The sequence below is a fragment of the Phyllostomus hastatus genome, unplaced genomic scaffold (assembly GCF_019186645.2).
Source record: "Phyllostomus hastatus isolate PE091 unplaced genomic scaffold, TTU_PhHast_1.1 phas_scaffold_501, whole genome shotgun sequence".
Classification (NCBI taxonomy): domain Eukaryota; kingdom Metazoa; phylum Chordata; class Mammalia; order Chiroptera; family Phyllostomidae; genus Phyllostomus; species Phyllostomus hastatus.
In genome coordinates, this window is record NW_025334033.1 from 39,546,020 (window position 1) to 39,566,793 (window position 20,774).

General features: G+C 42.1%; 1 protein-coding gene across 5 annotated transcripts in view; it reads left to right on the top strand.

Moving 5' to 3' along the window:
• Window positions 1-20,774, top strand: part of DAAM1 (dishevelled associated activator of morphogenesis 1) — a 155,792-nt gene that overhangs the window by 71,682 nt on the left and 63,336 nt on the right. For all 5 annotated transcript variants that reach the window (XM_045822618.1, XM_045822617.1, XM_045822615.1 and 2 more), the window contains one exon: window positions 9,578-9,667. In XM_045822618.1, coding sequence (XP_045678574.1) covers window positions 9,578-9,667 — 90 coding nt within the window. The remainder of the gene's footprint in view (window positions 1-9,577; window positions 9,668-20,774) is intronic.

The window sequence follows — 20,774 nt, forward strand, 5'->3', positions numbered from 1 at the left end:
AAAGGATTACTCAGGATTTAAGCAGAAGAAATCAGAGTACATAAAGACTTCAAAGATATATCTAGAACAGTCTCAAAGTATTCAGTTGTCTGGAAGCCAAAAGTCAGGGTTTATCAAAGGAATCACTATTAAAATTGTCCTATTTCCATGAGGTTAAAAATTATAAAAACTTACAGAGTTCAAAAGAGAAAATCACGTTTAGATGAAGGACATGGTTAGTTGACAGAGAAGAAAAAAATATAGAGTAGCTCCTCCCTTAACACTAGCATTTTTGGATAAATCGACTCGATGAGCACAAAGAAAAGTACTTAGAACAGCGCATCTGTGTATGTATGCTGTGTATCACAAAAGGAAGTGGGAATGTAGATACAGGCTTAAGTGTGTTCAGTGCTAAATTCCTGTCAAGTAGATGTGGGCTGCTGCCAGTGTACAATCAATCTAAGGATGACAGAAAATGACCCCAAACCCAGAACTTTATAAGTGCAATAAATTACTTTGGCCCTGAAAACTACTGATGGCTGTGATACAGAGTGATGTTGATATAGGTGGTTTTGCTTACTTATATCTGTTGCATTTGCATAGAACATTGCATTACTTCTAAGAATCAAAGTAGAGTTAGCAGTAGCCCTTCCTCCCTGTGGAGAAATGCATCCTTGTACTGGTTGAGGTCTTGTCTGCTTAGAGACAGTAAGATGGTCAACATGGATCCTTAAATTTCATACTTGTCCTCTGATTCACTAACCAAATGCAGTCAAGTTTAAGGTAAAACCACAAAACCATTTTATTCCTTGTAGTCCTAAATTTACCTTCTGATTTTGCTAAGATCATTTTATTGTCCTTTTCTACAGACCATGATATTTAGATTTTGACTGAATGTTAGTTAGATACTGTGTTATCAATCAATATGTTTATGATTGAAATTGGGGGAGCAGAGCATGGTGAGATGGAGTAAAGAAACTTTCTTTTTTGCCCTGGCTGGTATAGCTCAGTGGATTGAGTGCGGACTGCGAACCAAGGGGTTGCCAGTTCGATTCCCAGTCAGGGTACATGCCTGGGTTGCAGGCCAGGTTCCTGGTACAGGGCACTTGAGAGGCAATCACACATTGATAATCCTCTTACTCTCATTCTCCTCCACTTTACCTCTCTCTAAAAATGAAAAAATAAAATCTTAAGAAAAAAAAATTCTGTGCTTGTTTAAAAAATAATAAAAAATGCAGATACTCCAAAATCATCTCTGAACTTAATGATGCTGTTAGAACAATGGTTGTTTCATTGGCCTCCATGACTTTAATTACTATGAATCTTAAAGAGACTCCGAGCAGCATGTACCTACTTAGTTTTTGGCTAAGGTTTAAATCTGCTTATTTAATTTAAGCCTCAGACTACCATGTGCAAATTACACAGTGAACGTACTGTCTTGACTCTCCAATGCTCTACCTGTCCCCATATAAACCAGTAGAGGTTTTAAAACACTGGGAGAATAATTTAATGTTTATAAGTAGTATGTTCAGGTAAGCTTTCAAGTATAATTTTGGAAATGTGTTTCAGTAATGGCTGGAACAGTCTGGTAGTTTTTACAAATAACTGCACATGAGAAGATGTATTGATGCACATCTAAACATCATTTAAACATCTAAACATCATTTGCTTTTACAAAATATATGCCGCTCGGCCTGTGGAAGGTAAATGCCCAATATGTGGATGGTGTATTTTAGTTCTAAACTTTCCTCAAATATTTTTATTTGCTGCACTTCGATTCCTTTCCTCCCCCACCTTCAATTCCCAGAATTCCTCTGGAATTTAAAACTGTTTCTTCATGGGTATTATAGGAGCTCCAGGTTCCTGAAAAAGATACTTTTTCCCCTCTTGCCCAATATTAAATAAATCCACTATAAACATCCTACAGCTGCTAGTTGTTTATTTCATCACACAGTGTAATATTTAAGAACTAAACTAAACCAAATGAATGCAAGCTCACTCAGAATATGAATATTTATATGAATATATATATATATGTTGTTTTCAGGAAAGAGGGGCATTTCTTGCATATAGAAGGAAAAGCAAGCTGTCCTTTGGTCTTCTAAACAATCAGACACTTTGAGCTTGTTTCCATAGGGACACTCATTATATTAAATCCACTATGAATGTGCACCCTTGCACCTTCAGTGAGTAGAATTGCACACAGACATTGTATCTGGCTCTCTTACCCTCAGGATTCCCAGGGCCTGGAGCATCGCCTTTCCCAGGGTAGGTGCTCAGTAAAAGCTTATGGCCTGGGTGAATAACTGATTACTGGAGGATAGCACAGGCGGTGCTCAGTAAGATGTGAGTGAATGCATGCATGCATGAATGAATGGCTGCTGAATGTTTCAGCAGCTGGGTTTGTATTTTGGATTATTCTCGAAGTAGTAGTGACAGATTTGGGCTAGGCCTTGCACTCATTCTGCACCCTATCGCCTGATGTCATTCTCTTTGCTCTTCACTTGGAAGTCAGTTACAATGGGAACAACAAAGTGGCTGGCATGAAGGGTAGCAGATTAAAAGGATAAGTGTGCTAATGTTTAAGAAATATTTTCTGTTCTTAACAAGTCTCTCTACCAGATACTACATGAGAAAATAAATAGATGCAATGTGGGAAAGACTCATTGCACTATATGTCTTGTGACCCAATTAAAACTTAAAAATGTCACCTAAGCTGCCAAACAAGTCTCTGGAGGGAATGCTGAGCAGGTGTGGGAAGGGCTGACGAGAGCAGTGCTGGTATCACTGAGAGAGGGAGACATGTGTGGCTCTGGGCTTCGCGGTTGCCCACCCGCGCGTTTCTTGTCTGTCACCTTACAGCTGCTTCTGTGTCCCCAGAGACAAAGTCCCTCCATTCAATTAGGAAAACTCAGCTTAGACTTTCTCTCAATTAAGCCTTGTCAACAGAAGTTATACTAGATTGAACTGCAGGTGTAAAAACTGGAAATTGGGGCGGCTGGATAGACACGGGAATATGATTTTAACACATATTTAGAACAGAGCTGTTTATTTTAAATTATTGGAAAACTGCTGGTGATACAGACTAATTAAAAGTTGAAGTTCATTTAATGAGTTTCTAGTTGAAATAACACAAAGAAGCTAAATGAGACGCCTACAATTAACAGCAGACTTTGTCTAGCAGAATGTGGATAGTTTGCATTGCCTACTATTAAAGGCTGGAAGGGAAGTAGTGTAAAACACTCAACCATTGGTAGTAAGAAACCCAAAATTATTTCTACTAGTCAGCCTCTGCCTGTAGGATTCCTCAAGTCTTATTTTTATACACTGAAGGAAGACAGGTCTGTCAGACATAGCATTACTGTGTAGGTGGTAGTGAGTCATGTTGTGGCATTTTGTGAAATGACTAAGAATGTTGGCAGAAATCTTACAGGCTAAACACCTTTAAGGTTTGTTTTCTGGGTGTATACATCCCTTTTGAAATGTAAAACTCTGTTGTTTTCCATTTATGTTTTCCATTTATGTCTGCTCCTGACTGGTTAGGAGCAGCTAATAATTCAGAGTGTACCTCTGTTTAATAGGACAAAAATCTTATTTAACTTTCAAATTCCAAACGATCACTGGGAAGATAAAATACTGTTCTCAGGGTCATTGTGGTTAAATTTTAAGAGCTGCGTTGGCAGTTCATGACTCTTGGATGTGACGGTCATTTGCTGTGGTGGGGATAGATGTTCATAAACTTAAAGAATTGTCACAGCCCAATAGTACATTTTCTCCATACTGCCAAAGCACCACCCGTAAGTCCACCATCTGCCTTGCATGGCCTTTCCTCATGGTGGTGTAGTTGTCACCATGCCACATGACTGAAGGTCTGGTGACTTGCCCCTCCAAAGGTCTGACTTATTTCTGGCAGTGTTGAGTTGTAGGATGGGAGGACAGGGTTAATGACAGAGAGGGTGGAATCCAGAGAAGGCAGGCGTTGCTAATAGTGTTGGGTGTATGTGAAGCTCGCTGGGCCTGTGGGAAAACTTTGGCATGTGGGTCGGGTGAGGATGGGTGAATTGAAGGAGGCTTGTTTGCTGTGGGCAAATACTTGTTATATTTAATGTGAAGGAGAAAAGTTAGCCTTGTCTGAGTAATGATATGGTTAGAGATTCTGTGAGCTCTGTACATTCAGTCAGATAGATGGCCAAGGGCCATTAAAAAATCATACACACACACACACACACACACACACACACACACACACAGATCTACACACAACTCAACCAACCAAAAACACAAACACACACTGAACAATGAGTTGATTGTCAGGTGACGGCAGAGGCCTGCCTTAGCTTCTCCCTCTCCTCGGTTTCCTCCTCCATTCCCCCAGCATTAATCACATGCTCCTCCTGTCTCTCTGTGAAGGTATTAGTGTGTGTGTAAAGAATTAGCTTAACTCATTAGGATAGAAATCCTGAATTTCCTGTATTAGAGATTTCTCTCGTTAGCCGGAAACTTAATTGTTGACTCACAGAAATCTATTGATTTGGTAGATTTTCAAACAATGAATGCATTTCATATTGCTTTGGAGGTTTTATAAATAATCCCTCACTTCCATTTAGTTCACAGAGCTTTTTCAACTCCTTCAAGACCCTTATTGTACATTATTTCAAAATTCCTTCCCTTGCTTTATCTAGCAGATCAATCCATTTCCTTAGATTTATTTGTACTGTACCAATTGTTTTCTGATTTATGTAGATTTGTCAGTAGAGCTGCCTGCCTACTCTAGAGCATAGGTCTGGTGAGATTTCTTGGTACAGAACCTTTTAGAAGTAGGGCTTGATAATGTGCTTTGATAGGGATGAACCCCAGAACTTTAGTTCCCACAGCTGGGCTTCTCTTAAAGGTCCTTTCTTTTTAATAAAATACATATATAATTAATATCTTTCCTCTAAGATATTATAAATAATTTTATAACAATATAATTACTATCCTCTCCAAGAAGAAGGGTTTTGTTTGTTGGTTTTTCAGAAACTTGAACTTTCTGTGGAGAGGAATGATGCTTAATAAAATTTCTCCTTTCAACACTCGCTAAGCCATTTTCCTTGAATCAACTTTTAAAAAAATCCAATAATGAAAAAAAAACTTGGTGGCCAATGAATGGAGCCAGGCCATTCAAGTCTAAGGTATTGTGGCAGAATATTTGTTCCCTTTATCTTGGCATTAATTGCCAGTCCCCAAAGCAAGTGGACACGTGATCAGAAGTCCTGAAACGAGGCTGCTGTGGGAGGAGGAGGGGAGGGAGGGCAGGTTGGCAAAGGCCACGTCATAAAGGGTCTCAACCCACCAGCTAGGAAATTTGGGCTTTATCCTGAAAAGAAAGGGTACCGCTGAAGCCTTCTATCATCTTGTCTTTCTGACTAGATTCTAAATTCCATAAAATCAGGGTCTGTTATTCATCTTTGTGTTCTTTACAATGTCTGGCCTTGGTCCTGGAGTGGGTAGGACAGCGAGTAAGTGTTGATTGATCTCTAAGGCTGTGATAATCTCTTAGAGTCTTGCATGCCTGACTCAGCCATATTATTAAAATGGAATGAGTCAGAGCAGAGACAGTTTTGGAATGGAGGGGTGGAGGTCTTATTACACCCTGGGCACAGTGCCTAGGCACTCCCAGTTATTATCTAATTTAATCTATGTCAGTCTCCTGCTCAGAATCTGCCAGTGACCTCTGATTGCTCTTAGGATAAAGACCAAAGTTGATAGTGGCCTTCAAGGCTGCTGTTTACTGTCTGTAGTGCTTTTCTTGTTGTTGTTGTTGATTTTATTGTTGTTGTTGTTTAAACTATTTAGTTCCTAGCTATCTCTCAGATCTCACTTCACTTCCCAGGGGCAGTCTTCACTAACCCACCTTTCCCCACGACAAGTGGGCTCTTGAAGCTTCCTGTGTGAACATCATGTGATTATTGACTTCCTTTCCACCTGCTCAAGAATAGGAGCTCTGTGATACCTTTTTGTCCTCTATACCTAGCACAATGCCTGATGCTTAGTAGTCACTCAAAACACTTTTCTGGGCCCGGGTGGTATGGCTCAGTGGATTGAGTGCCATCCTGCAGACTGAAAAGTTATAGTTTGATTCCCAGTCAGGGCGCATGCCTGGGTTGCAGACCAGATCCCCAGTTGGGGGCACGCAAGAAGTAACCAATCAATATTCCTCTCACACATCAATATTTCTTCCCCTCTCTCTCTTTCGTCTTCCCCCTCTCTAAAAATAAATAAATAAAATATTTTAAAAATACGTTTTGGTTGCACGACTGAATCTTTGCGATACTATCAGACATATATTGTCACTCTCATTTTTCAGGTGAGGAAATTGAAAGTCAGAGGTTAAGTCACTTGTTCAAGGTTGCATAAGCCGGAAGACCCAGACCTGGAACTGAGGGATGTCTGACACCAAAACCCTCCTTTCTACTAATAGACAGCATGTGTTTTCATATTTGCATCAGTGTCATGATCCTACCTACCTGTTGAATGATCAGTAGAATGAACAGGCTAGTGGTTAAGAATGTGGGCTCTGTAACCAGACAGTCTAGACTCAAGTTTCTCTTCCACCTTTGTTACCTTGAGCAAGCTATTTAATCTCTCTGAATTCAGTTTCCTGGAAAATGCAGTAATATTATCCACTTAATGGGATTGTTGCAAGGATAGACTAAATTAACTCATATAAAACACTAACACTAAGCACACAGAATGTGCTCACTAATTGCTAGCTGTTACTATTATCAGTATCCATTCATTCTTTCCTTCCCTTTTTTTTTACTGTAATCTAAAATTATATCCAGAGACCCAATAGCAATTTTTAATTTATTTTATGGAAATTCATTTCTTGCATAAAACCATCTGTCCCTAAATCCTTGTCCAACTGAATTCTCTCAATTCAAAATTGGTCATTTCTGTGTCTCGGCAGAAGACACAGAAGTTCTTTGCCTCTAATAGCAAAATATGGTAACATTAATACCCTTTGCTGTGAATTTTTAGGTTTTAGCATTCACATTTCTTCACATCTCAAGCTCAGTTAGCAAAAACACAGTACCACAGTATAGTAAAAGATGCAATGTTAGTAACACTGTTCACTTTCCTACAAATCACAATCCTTTTCCCAAACTAAGCACCATATTACCAAGCTGTTTGGATAACTGACTCGCACAGCCCCCCCTCCCCAGCACCCCCCACCCCACCCCATGTAATCTTAATTGTTTGGAAGTGATTTATGTCACCATTACTTTCCCCACTTGTCAATAGGTGAAAACAGGTGTGACTTACAGGAAATTAAAAAAGAAAGGAAGGAAGAAAAATAATTACTTCACATATATAATAGTTGCATGCCAAAATTTAAACATTTTTAGCATGTTTCCTATAATGGAACTTTCTGTAAATATCATTCTTTCCCAGGTTATTCATTGTAGACATTCTTAACTAGCTTTTTTGTGGTTAAGATGTAATAGTATGTGGGTATGTTTTCCTGACTTAACTGTTTACCTTTGTTCTCAAAGAAGATTTCTGTTTAAAAGCTGAGGAATAACAACAGTATGCAGTTTGCCATCCCTCCCCACCTCCACCCCTGGTCAGGCATTACTCCCTGCTTAGTTGATGTTGCTAATCCTCACAGTAGCCCTGCAAGAGAAATGATATGCCCATCCTAGAGCTGAGGAAGTAAAAGTTTAATGAGATTAAGTATTTACCCAGGAAGCCAGCACGTATCAGGCCCTGAGTGGCCAGGCCCTGGTGGTATGGGTGTTAACGAGACAGGACTTCAGGGGATAAGGAGAATGAGCCTGGCAAAGTCAGTCAGAGTTTTACATGGAAGACCTTCAAGGCAGGCCGAGGAATGTGTAATTCATTTTGTAGGTAATGAGGGGTGAATGAAGGTCTTTGAACCAGGAGCTCAAAACAGTACAGGTGCTCTGCAGTTCCCAGACCAGCAGCATCGAAAACACTCAGAAACCTAATGGAAATGGAAATTCCTACACTTCCTCCCACCTGCTCAGTCCTATACACTGGGTGATCAGTGATGTGAGGAGTCCTCTCAGTGATTCTGATGCTTGCTCAAGTTTGAGAATTCACTCCTTAATGAATTCTGGCCCTGCTGTGGGAAGGAGTGGAAGGACAAGGAGGAACATGTGGAGGCTATTGCCAGAAGCCAAGGGAGAGGTTATTAGGGCATACGTTTGGGTGGTTTCACTGGAAATGAAACAAAGGGAAAATCATGAGACTTTTCAAGGCAGAAGTAATGGGACCTGATGACTAAGTGGAGGTAAGAGTTTGAGATAGAAAGTCAGGAACCACAAATGGCAGAATTGCAGATATACACCAAAGGCATTCAGAGAGAGGACTTGTTTATACTTCTCAGGAATCTAAACATAACTGTGCGTTAATTTATAGCATCTTTTTATAAATCTTACACCCAGTAATCCACTGCCCTCAACTAGATAACTTTCCCTGTGGGGATAAATACGAGCCCAATGCTCCAGTAATGGGCCAATAATACTACCAACCATGGATGGAGTTGTTAAATGCCAAGAACTCTCCTCTAAGTACTGTATATTCATGATCTGTTTGTTGTTACTCATTAATTATGGATGTTTGTAAATTCCCATCCCATAGTCTCCAATCTAAGCTGCACACCACTGTAAAATTTATGCTTCCAGACACTGGTCTGAGAGACCAAGAGTCTGGGCTCTGGAGTCCAGCCCATCATTTGCCAGGTGTGTGGTGTTGAGCAAGTCACTCACCCAGTCTTCTGCCTAAATTTCCCCCAGCTGTGTTAAACAGGTATTATTACAAGGAGTAGGTAACAATGAATGGAACTCTTAGGGTTGTTATGAGAACTAAATGAGAAAATGGCTGTACGATGCTTGGCACATGAAGTGTGAATAAATATCAGTGGAGTTGATGGCGATGAAAATTGTCACTCCACTGCTCAGAACCTTCATTGGATCTCCTTGGTGAAGACAATTAACTGCTTAGTCTGGTATTTAAGACTTTCTACGAACTAGTCACTCTGCTTCTCAAAGCTTTTATGTGATGATGCTTTTCATAATCCCAGTGCCTCAGCCAAGCTGGTCCTCACCCCCAAATGCACCGAGTCTGTGACCATATCCCAGCCTGTGACTCTGTTCCTCCGCTCCTCTGATCGCGTCCTAGTCCTTCAGGCCTCAGCCTGATATTCAGTGTTTGTGGAGCCATCCCTAGCAAGCTCTGATCTGTAATATGATTAATCCATTCAAACTTGAGCTTTGATGGGGTGCACTGATCAATGGACCCTCTGCAGCAGTGCATGTAACTCAGGATAACCTGTCTGTGCTCAGCCCACTTCCCCACACCCTTCAGCAAGTGCAGGGCCTCGCCTCCCTGCTGCGCTCGGTGCCAGGCCCCACGTGAGGGATGTGCTTTCTTGGTGGTGGAAACGTACACCTTAATGTAGCTTCTTGGTCTTTTCTGAGTTCATGTAAATATGTGTTGGTGTTTTTTTTTTCTCTCACTGATGATGCTGATAACTTCCTCTATTGGGATAACGGATAATCTATCAAATGCTAATTATTATTTTTCTTCTCAGGATGAACTTGATCTCACAGACAAACACAGGGAAGCCATGTTTGCACTTCCAGCTGAGAAGAAGTGGCAGATATACTGTAGCAAGAAAAAGGTAAGGTATCTATTGCATATGTGGTTAACTGGGAGATTATCAGTTTAGATTCCCTTTGCTTGCCCATTTCACCACCAGAATTCAGACAGCTGTCTGTAATATACAAACAAGACCGAAGCCGTTCTGCTGTGGCCTTGGTGCTGCCTTCGGCAAAGTGCCAACTCCTTGGATGTTGTTTTTATCAACATTTCACTAGACACCCCCACCCCCACCTTGTACCTGTAACTGTTACTCATAATCCTGTACAATTGAGACCCAAAAGTAACATTGGCTTACACAGTGATCAAAGTCTCCCCGCCCTGCCTCGCTCTTTATGTAAAAGTTTATGTATAGGTAGGTTAGGGCTAGTACTGTGAGGTCACAGTCCTCTCTGACTGCCTTCTAACAACTTTCCATTTTGCCATCTCTAAGGCGCCTTGTCCTCACGGTGTCTCTCCAGCCATTTCACATCTCAAATTAAGGGTGGAGGAAAGGGAAAGAAGGCAGAACCTCCCCACCTCCACTCTAAGGGGCATGTACGGGGAGATATACATCTGAATTCCCCCTCACGCCCCACTGTTAGCAAATATCCATACCTCATTGCAAGAAACACAGTCTTCATCTGGGTGGTCACCCCCACTTAAAAGCTGGGTGTTCTGTTACCTTCTTAGAAGGGGAGGATGGTATTGGCAGCAGAAACACTAAAGCTCTTATTGCAGAGCATCACCCTTTGGACTGTGTCTCCAGCAATCGAGTTCAGTCTTCTGTCTTTTAAACCCGGTGGCAAATTCTTAGACTAATCCCATCCCATTTCTGGAACCAGTCCTGCTCATGGCCATATTCAGACACTTTCCCTTCCCTTCTGTTCCAACAGAGCTTTGAATCAAGCTGGGGCTAACAGGAAGCGCAGGCCTTGTTACCTGGGAAACACCTGGGAGAGATGTTACCTCTCTCCACCAGGCAGTAGACACTCCGATTGCTCACTTTTGCCCCAGGGAAGCAAGAACAAACTACAGCAGTCCAGTATCTTTTCAAGACACAGTCTCCATCAGGGAAGCCTTTTCTTAGCTGACTTGTATGTATTTCGGGGCCTCCATTTGCCACATGGCTGTCTCTCAGTTCCTCTGTTCCCTCTTTGCTGCCTTGAGTACCTGGCGTGCCACCCTCCCAGGAGCCTTCTCCTGCGTGAGCCTGCTTGTGCCCCTCTCCAGACAGACTCCATGCCTCTGGGGGTGAGGCGCCATGTTTTCCTCATCTCTGTAACTCCAGCTTCCGATACTTTGAAACGAATGTCTGATGAGTGAACCACTAAGTTATCATCACTGTCATACTGACCTGTCAACAATTTGAAGCACATTTAATTTTCTACCTGAGCAGTTACCATTGATAAAACTCTGTGTGTGGTTTGGTTCCCGGGACCCTTGCTGAGAGATGCATCCAGCTGTAACTTCTCAATATGGTCTTCAAGCCGCTATCAGATCAGACCAGTTTGCTGTTTTAAGGGTTTCTGACCCAGTCATAACCAGGAGGGTGTGTTTGTGAGTGAATGTGTCCTCTTTTCCCATTCTCTTTGTACATATCTCACCAACCAGGAAACTTCTCTTTCATTGGACTGATTGCCATGACCCAGGAAGGAGATATAATACACTGGGAGAGAACTTTAAAATAAAATATAATGTGCTCAGTTCTGCAAGTAATGGTATTGTAAGGCCTTTGGAAGCAAGGGAACTTTCCACGTGCTCTTGGCCCCTAGAACTGAGAGAGAAAAGTCCTCAAGAGCCTATGTACACAGAGGACGTTGTCTGTTTTGGCTCATCCGAGAACAGATTTTTTTCCCCTCAAAATTAGGAAGCAATATGAAGTGGGGATTGAAGTATGCACCGGAGGAAAGGAAAGGGCAGGAAAATGGGAGCAGCTTACCGAGGGGAAAGTTTTCTTCTTTCCCAGATTTTATTACACCCCTGACAGCAATTGAAAGTTAATCATGGAAACTACTGCCCCTTAGATTAGAAAAGGCAAACCCTAGAGAATAGTAATGACCTAGGGCTCGCAGCTGCTGCTCATTTTTCAATTTCCAGGCCTATCAAATCCCCTTGCAAGCCTTGTCTCTTGTGCACATGTAGGAGGCTGGATATGGATGTGGCCACTGGCTCAAAATCCCATTTCTTGATGGATGGCCCCTTCCTGCGAATACCTGGCCAGATTGCACAGATCTTTGAGAATACAGTTCAGCTAGCTTCATTCCAGCAGCTTGGGTTTCTCGTGTGACTTAGCAGTGGCACAGCAGTGGGGGACAGCCACTTGAACTCTTTGGTGAGTCCCATGGGCTTATAGATCTACCTCACTTTAAAATGGATGGTGTCTGTGCCAAGGATTTTCTTGATCAGAGCTTCTCAGACATCTGAAACTACATGCTATGCTTTTGGTCTGAAACTGACCTTTTTTTCTTTATTGATGAGAGAGAGAGAAACATGGGTTTGTTGTTCCACTTATTTATGCATCATTGGTTGATTCTTATGTGTGCCCTGACTGGGGACCAGACCCACAACCTTGTTGTATTGGGGTGATGCTCTAACCAGTGGAGCTATCCAGCCAGGGCTGAAACTGACCTTTTTGAGCTGTCAATAATTCAGGAAATAATGCAGTGAATAAGAGAACACAAACACCCGAGCACAGAAAGGGCATGATGTTTACCTCTCTGCTGAGAATGTGATCTTCTAAGTGACGGGTTGACCGTCTTAGAATAGAGCCATGGTGGCTCTCCTCAATACTGAGAATGGATTATTTTCCTTAAACCATCTCTTGTGTAGCCTTTTTGAATAAGGCTTGCCACTAGCAAGCCCAGCCAAAGGCTGAGGGAAAGCTACCTACCTATGGCTCCTTCAGATCTCCCATCTTTCAAGATCAGAACCCAGGGCATTGCAGACATTCTCACACATAGTGAAGTCACAGGGTAAGGGCCCACAAAAGCCAACAGAAACAGGCACATGAGTAGGTGAAAGGCAGGCTTTCTGTTTAAAAGTGCACAGGACTGGGAACTAAAGATGGGGCCAGGTCTTTCTCAGCCAAGTGGCTCTTTTCCATCCCACAGTGACTAGAGTCCCAGCAGTGGCTATCTGCTTATCAAGCTCTGTGTTCATTTCTCAAACTTCTCTAAGGCTCTGGTTGAAAACCTATTTCCAGAGCCAAAATGAAAGCAGCAGAAGTATTTCTGGGGCTAAAAGAATTGGAAAGAACTAATTGGAATTTTGCCTAATTGAGTAATCCGGGGGAGAGCAGGAGATGGATGCTATGACCTTGTTGAAAGTCCAAACAAATCTGTAGAAATGGCTGGACCAGTTGGTCAGGCACGGTTTGTCATACACAGCAACCTACTGTCAAGTTTTTTAACTCTCATGAAAGGTCCCCCAAAAAGGTTTGTTGGTGGGGCCAGGCGGGGGTGGGGGGGGGTATTTTCAAATAGGAAATGTTTGTGGTTCTTATCTTTAAAGGTAATTCCCTTTTTAGTTCCAATCACAACATACTCTTTTGTTTAAGTGAGGTTTTTCCCCGGTCTCCAGCCAGAAACTGCATCTGTTAACAATCTTTTGGATTTTAAACTGAAGCTTTTTAAACAATGAACCATCTGACCACGAAAGGCATCTGGCCATGCTGTATTTGCTTATTGTTAACATGATTTTTAAACCCTGGGAAAAGTGAGGAGTAGGTCTTCGGAGAGGAGAAAACAAAATGGTATATCCACTGCATTATGGCCACAGCAATCTTATCAGCACAGGCAGGAACCTCCTTTAATTGCAGCTCTTCACCCGAGCAATTGTAATAGTCATGTCACTTAACCAGTCCTTAGCAGTATCCAGAACACACTTTTCCCCCTCCTTGAGCTTCAGAGTTTGCAAAGTGAGTGAATGGGGCTAGACACTGTTAGCTGTAGTGACATCAGATATGAAGGCAAAGTCAGGACCTAATTTTTCCTCCTTTCATATCTGATCTCTAAAGTCAAGACTTAAGTACAAGGTTTTGTAGTGTGCACATTACATTTCTGTATCTTTTGAGGTTTACTTGGGAGAAGGTGAATTTTTACTCTGCTGTTGAGTTTGTGTTTGACTCTAGTTTAAATTATTCCAGAATCTTGCCTAGCCTGGCTGCAGTTCAGCTGTTGTGATTTGCACAGTGTACTGATTCTGAAGACATCTAGGAAAAGTGTGGATCCTAATTGGATCACCTCCCCACTCCTCTCCCCAGAAAGGAATTCTCCTTTCACCAAACACACACAGAGATCAAGTTTGCATTGTGTATGGTCATCAGGATACACTTCCTTCAGTTCCTTGAGAGTTGAGGCCCTCCTGCATTTGGGGCACCTGGACGGAGTGGTTTAATCAAAACACAGATTTAAAGGAACATGTGCTAAAGTGGTGGAATTAAAGACAAAAGGAATCATCAGTTTTCCACACAACTGTCAGACAAATGAGCTGGGAAAGAAAGATGGTACGGTAATCCTCTAGTTGTTCCCAGTACCCTAATGAGAAGCTGCTGTGGGTCTGTGGGTAGGAGGAGCATGAATGGGTGGGCATTCAACCTGAGAGATTTGAAAGGAAGGACAGGTTAGACATCATCTTTCTTTACTGCAGTTGTTCGAATAATTAGAGTGAGCTTGGGATTTTCAGTGCCCACTTTCCTAGATGTCAAGATTTGGGAGAGAGAAGCAGTAATTGGGGGGAAACTAGATTTCAGTAACACGATTTCTAGACTTGTTGAGAGGTACCTTGTTTGGTCTCCTACTATTGAGTTCTCACCCTGATAATGGATTCCAGTTGGCATTTGTGCTCCTAATTTGAAGAAGTTGAAGAAAGCTCAGGAGTAATGATCAGAAGTAGGATTGGGCTGTCTTTCCCTATTTATTTCTCTAAAGACTAGACGAGGGAGGCATAGGAGTTGGAGGATAATGGGCATTTCCAGCCTCCATGTCTCTGAAACTCTCTGCCTCATCTACCTATTTCTTGGCTCTGAGAGATGAGGATTTGTATATAATCCCAGATGGAAATAGTAAGAAACAACAAGCTTTGAGTATCAGGGAACTTAACTTAATGAAACAATGAATTGGTGAAGGGCAGGTTGGTATGGAAATCACCTGATATGTATTGGGCCCCTTCTCTGGGACAGACTCTTGGCAAGGTTCTGAGGATGATCGAACCAGCAAGTCAATTATCCTGGAGTAGGAGATCCTGGTAGGAGAAGCAGATAAAATCAAGTAACTGCCAGGTCTTGTCATAAGTGCTGTTATAGGGTAAGGAGACAGGCTGTCGGGAGAAAGCCACCAAGGCTCTGGGGGTGTATGTATATGACTGAGATGAGTTTCTCCACCACTCTAACCTGTCCAGTGGTTACTCCAGTGAAAGAGCTGATGTCCTGCTTTTATCCCATCATCTAGAAACCAGCTCCTTTTCCAATGGTTGAGCTATGTTTGCATGCACTGTATACTTTCCCTCTTGATTTGTACTTTGTTCTTTGTTGCTTTTGCCAATGCTTAAAGGGCCAAATTTAGACTGTTGGCCTAATCTGATCTTGACTAAATGCAATTTGTAGGGCTTGTTAGGAAATCTATAAAGAGGCTTGAACTTTGGAAAAATAATGACACTGGGATTGGGGGGAGTGGAGACTGAAATAACTGAGGTTTATTCAGCCTGCAGAAGAGAAAGGTAGAAACTTCAACACAAGCTGATGTTCACTGATTATACCCCAGTGGAGCTATAGTATCTCCTGAAATATTATCAACTTTCAGATGGTAAAAGGCAGCTGCCTCAAACCCTCCCAGTAAAACCACACTGACAGTCTGACCCCTCCCGACTCAAGGGTTAACTCCTAGTATGGCACAACAGGGGACTCCCGGACCCTGTGCCCACATTGCATCATTGGTTCCAATTCATTGATGCCCATGCTGTAGTGTTGATAAATATTTTGAACGTTGTCCTAAACATGAGATGCTGACTGACCTGAAGATGGTGACCAAAACCATTTGATAGTATATATCCAGATCCTGAAACCTTCCTCTTCTAGTTGATCCCACAGACGTGGTGAGAGTTAGAGGTGAAAAACTGTGTGCAGTGTTCTTTCCAGTGTTGTCCCTGATAGCCAAGGATTGTAAACAACCTGAAGGAGGGTGGTTGTATTACAGTGCACAACCATAACAGCATCTCCAGCCACTAAAACGTCCTATTTTCAGAATAATTTTAATCGCATGGGAAACTGCTCAGCATGCAATAATAAGATGAAGAAAAATACACAAAACTGTTACCAGTACGATCAAAAGTTTGCAAAAAGAGTACATATGAAGGAAGCAAACAGACATGGTATTTGTCTGTTGTGGCTTATTTATTGTGATTTATATTCTTCTCTTGGTATAAATTTTCCACAGTGCTTAGTTCTCCCTCCTACCTAGGAATATTGTTTTCCTAATTGTAAAAAAGAAAATGCATACCCTATATTTTGTATCAATGAAGTTTCAGTCAGAGAAGCAGCAGGACTGGACACGGACGGACACACACACACACACACACACACACGACACACACACACGAGGGATCTGCCCTTCGGCAGTCCTGGAAGCCGGCTCAGCACTCAATAGAGCTCTTGTCTTTGCACGGAGCGCTGGAGCTTCATGTCCGTGGACAGGCTGGAGCCCACGAGGACCAACGGAAGCCTTTGTCAGCTCTCGTTGCTTTGTCTCTCCTGTGGGGGTCCTGCGGGAGCCTGAGCCGTAGTCACGGCCTTCGTCGCGCGCACACACACATGGAGGCACGCACGCACGCATGCACGCACGGAGGCACGCACTCTCCCGGCCCCGATAGACGAAGAGGATCCAGGGAAAGGAGAGGCAGTTGCAGACCGGCTGGTCGCTCTGCACCGATAAGCAGATCCCGCTTGGCGGACTGCGTGGGTGCCCGGGAAAATGGTGGCCACCTGGCTTCCGCCCTCGTCTGCCATGAGAGGCTCGCCCTTCTCTCACCCGGACACCCACAAGGAAGGGTTTCGTTCAGCCTAGCCCACTGGAGCATTAGAAAGCCACCGCATATTTCTATTGAAATTAGGAGGAAAAATAAATATTATTTAAAATGAAACCAGTGTTTGTGTTGTCAAGACAACCCTGGCTTTTTTTTCCGCCCCTTTTTTTGTCTAGCTTGTGGAACCTTTTTCTTTCTCTCTTTTTCTACTCCTGCCCGGATGCATTAAAAGAAAGGTAAATCTGTAAACCACCCAGAGTGTTTCAATATAATTTCTGGTTTAAGCAGTAATTGTGAGAACATGGTGATTTGGGGCCTAATGAGATTTCCTTAGTTTCTACCCAGAAATCCACTGAATCCGAGTTTCTCGTTACCCTTTCCCACTAAGTAGCTTAATCTCAAAGCTAGTGATTCATTTAATTTCCTTATTTTATTTTTACTACAAAAAAAATGCTACTGAAACGAACACCAAATTTTGGATTTGGAGTACAAAATTTAAGGATTCTCTGCCTCTAGCAGCCTTTAAATTGAAGTTGTATTCCAATAAGGGCAGTTGATTCGTGAGTGTTTCTTTGCCTCCTCCTCCTGCCATTACTTTGTTCAATAACAGCAGTTAAGGGAATTTTTCCCCAGTGTTACCAATTCTGTCATTCCAGTCATACCTGCTTGCCACCCCTGCCTTGTCCAGAATGTATTTTCATAAATGTTGACTCTCAGTGGCCAGCTTCAGTAATGAAGGAGCAGTAAACCAACTTGCCCATAGAATGAACCAAAACATACCCATCTTTCTTCTTTGGTGCGTGGACAAGTGACCAAATCAAAAATATTGTAGACACCTTCTGGAGTCTTCTGTTGGGGTTTTTCGGGCTTGAAATATTGCTAGTGAAAGGATACAACATTAAGAGATTTCATTAAACAAGTCAATTTTCAGAAATAAGTAACTTACTAGGTTGAAGTGAGCCAGATTTACAAGTGCCCTGTTCAGCAACAAAATTTGTTCAGAGTTGCGGCATTAAAATTCAGTAATAAACCTAGCTATGTGATTTCCAAAATTAAGCTAACAAAGCAAAACTTCAATGCTGAGATTATAAAAGAAAGTTTCAGCACACTTGCAGATACTGTTATTGATGGAAATCTTAAACCTAGTTACCAGAGCAGACATTCTGGGTTCCAATAAATTGGCACTTTCTAAAATTTCTTTAAAAAAAAAAAAACCACAAAACTAGCAAACCTCAAGTTATGGGATAAATTATTATTTCCTGGTTTATAATTTTATTTTTGTGAAATTTTCAATGTATAAAAATGTGCAGAATATAATAAGCACCCACATTTAACAAATGCCAACATTTTATCTTTTCCTCTTGGGTTTTTTTAAGACATAAAACATATGGTTGAATCCCACTGGTGTCTTCTGTTCTGAAGGTGGTGTGTGTTTTTCTTTCCTCATCCACATATTTATGACTTTACTCTTCACATTTAAATTCATAAACAAATGTATGTTTTGTTTTTTTTTTCATTTTAACTGTAATTAATAATATTGCACTACACAAAAATGCCACAGTTTAATTATTTTATCCCCCTTTGGATAATACTTCCAATTTTTTAAAGATTTTATTTATTCATTTTTAGACAGAGGGTTAGGGAGGGAGAAAGAGAGGGAGAGAAACACTGATGTGTGGTTGCCTCTTGCATGTCCCCAACCAGGGACTCAGCCTGCAGCCCAGGCATGTGCCCTGACCAGGAATCAAACTGGTGACCCTTTGGTTCTCAGGCTGGCACCCAGTCCACTGAGCCACACCAGCCAGGGCTCCAATTTTTTATTAAAAAATATTGCATGTGTTCAAAAATGTCTCTAGGATAGATAGCTAGACACCTAATTACTGGGTTGTTTGGTATGCACCTAATTACTGGGTTGTTTGGTATGAACATTTCACCTTTAATTGCCTCCAAAGTGGTTGTAGTTGCCAGTGAATTAGTTGCCAATTATCTGAGAGGCTGGTGCTGTCTGAGAGGAGATAATTAGTTCTCCTTGCCCTGATCAATCACTTTAAGTAAGTTTGAATGTTTCAGGTACCAGAAAACTGTGAATAAATTTCTTCCATTTTCCCCCATATGTCTTAGCAAATCTAATTGAAGTAAAAAATTACTGGAATAGAAGGTGTTCATTTAAAAAAGGAAAACCCAATATTTAAAAAGTGAAATCACTCCATTCAAATACCCATCAAGCCATACAAAAGTACAAAATGTTAGAAGTACAAAAAAATGGACAATTCACCCAGCACTGTATTTATGTGATTTGACTGACTGCGAAGGAAACTGCTCTGTGTGTGGTTCACCCTTCCTCTTCTCAAGCTCTCTTTACACTCTCAGTTCCAGCCCCAGGCAAATTACGTTTCCATCTCCCAGGCTCTTGACTGATCACCAAGCGCAGGAAGCTCCTCTGAGGCATTCACCGCTTCCCTAATGGGTGACTAAGGGGCAGGTGCAGAATCAGCTCATCTGGGCAAACAAAGCAGATTAGCTGTGTCTGGAAATCACACAACTAGTCTCTTTCTCCTCCTCTAACCACAGCATCTTTATCTCCAGCATCTCCTTATAAAAGTTGGGAAAACCTCTTTCTTACACTCCTTGACTCCTTCGAATATTGAGAAATTGAGATGTGCCGCTGGCTGTCTAGTCCCCAGGCCAAAATTCTGAGCTAGTGTCTATGTACAAGTCAACTTTTGGATTTGGGGGTTGTTGATTCTTCAGTCTAGAAGTACTCGGTTTTGTTCTTTAGAGCACTGTAGAAGCAGTGACTATGCATCTGCTTTGTGGATGCCATCTCTCTTCAGTGTTTCCTTATACTTGCGTTTCTTCATTGTGCTAGCCCTTTATCCAGGACTTTGCTTTCTTTGTAATTAGGGAACACCGGGCTGTAAGAGAGTGGAGAGAATGACCCCATGTTTGTGTTCACTTATAATCATTCAAACAACAATAAAGATAAGTAAGCAATGTACAGCTGAGAGAAAGTAAGATAATTTCTTGTTGGACAAACCCGTTAATGTGGAGTCATGGAGAGCGTGGGAGTGGCGTGTCCTGTGGAGCTCTATTTCCTCCTCTGGAACAGAGGCTAGGAAAGCAACTCCCACAGCTTCCGCACTGTGCTTGTCACTCATGCCGCCCTGGTGCTGCACTATGGGGAGAACACGCTTGCTTAGGCTCCCGTCAGAGACTTGGAGCTCTAGGTTTCAATGGAAGCCCTTAGGAGGGTAGTGGTGTTCCGCTGCCACAAAGCAGCTGTCTTTGGCTTCCCAATCTTAATTCCTAGGCAGGTTCGTTTTGACAGCTCCGGCACAGGACACCTTCTATCATGTGTTGATTGCAGAGGTAGGAGTACATGACAGCCTTTTTAGGAGCTCCAAATCTTTGCCACAGAGTACTTGTCAGCAGTGCTATTGGGAACCAAGGTTCCAACTGCAACTGCATGGGGCCCTTTGAGCGCCTTGCCTGTGTGGATTGAGCACGTAGGCACAACTCCGTTTCACTTCCAGCATTCTGCACCTACCAGTGCAGAACTGCACATTGAGTGAGCACTCTCCTGAGAGAGAGCCATGTCTCTGGTGGAAGGGGATCTCACTGTATCTCATATCTGAGAATCCAGAAGTAGCTGCCCAGTCTCATTATCACCAGCCCAATGGACCCCTGAGGGACATACAGCACAGTAAACACTCCAGAACAATTTATACGCATATTTATTTATTCTTTTCACTAGTAGCTCTAGCACACTTAATACTGTTGGATTCATGTTATGCTTGGTACATTTCAAAGTTTCACCGAACCCTTGCTCCCGCCACCCACACAAAGCATGAAGAAGCTTTGAGCTTCCAGTGTAAGTTAGAATGTGCTGCTAATACCTCTAATTTAGGCTTTTCCAAATTCCTTATACTTTAGGAACCTAGTACAAAGTCGACCAAAGAATACCGACTCCAAATTACAGAGTCTTAAATTCTCTTGTTCTTCGTCATTGCAGTACAGAACAACATTTCTATCCCCAAACGTAGATGTTTCCTCAGTTTCTAAGCTGTACTTCCGCATGTCCTCACATTTAAACATAACTGAAATAGGGGCATCTTCCAACTGATGCTTTT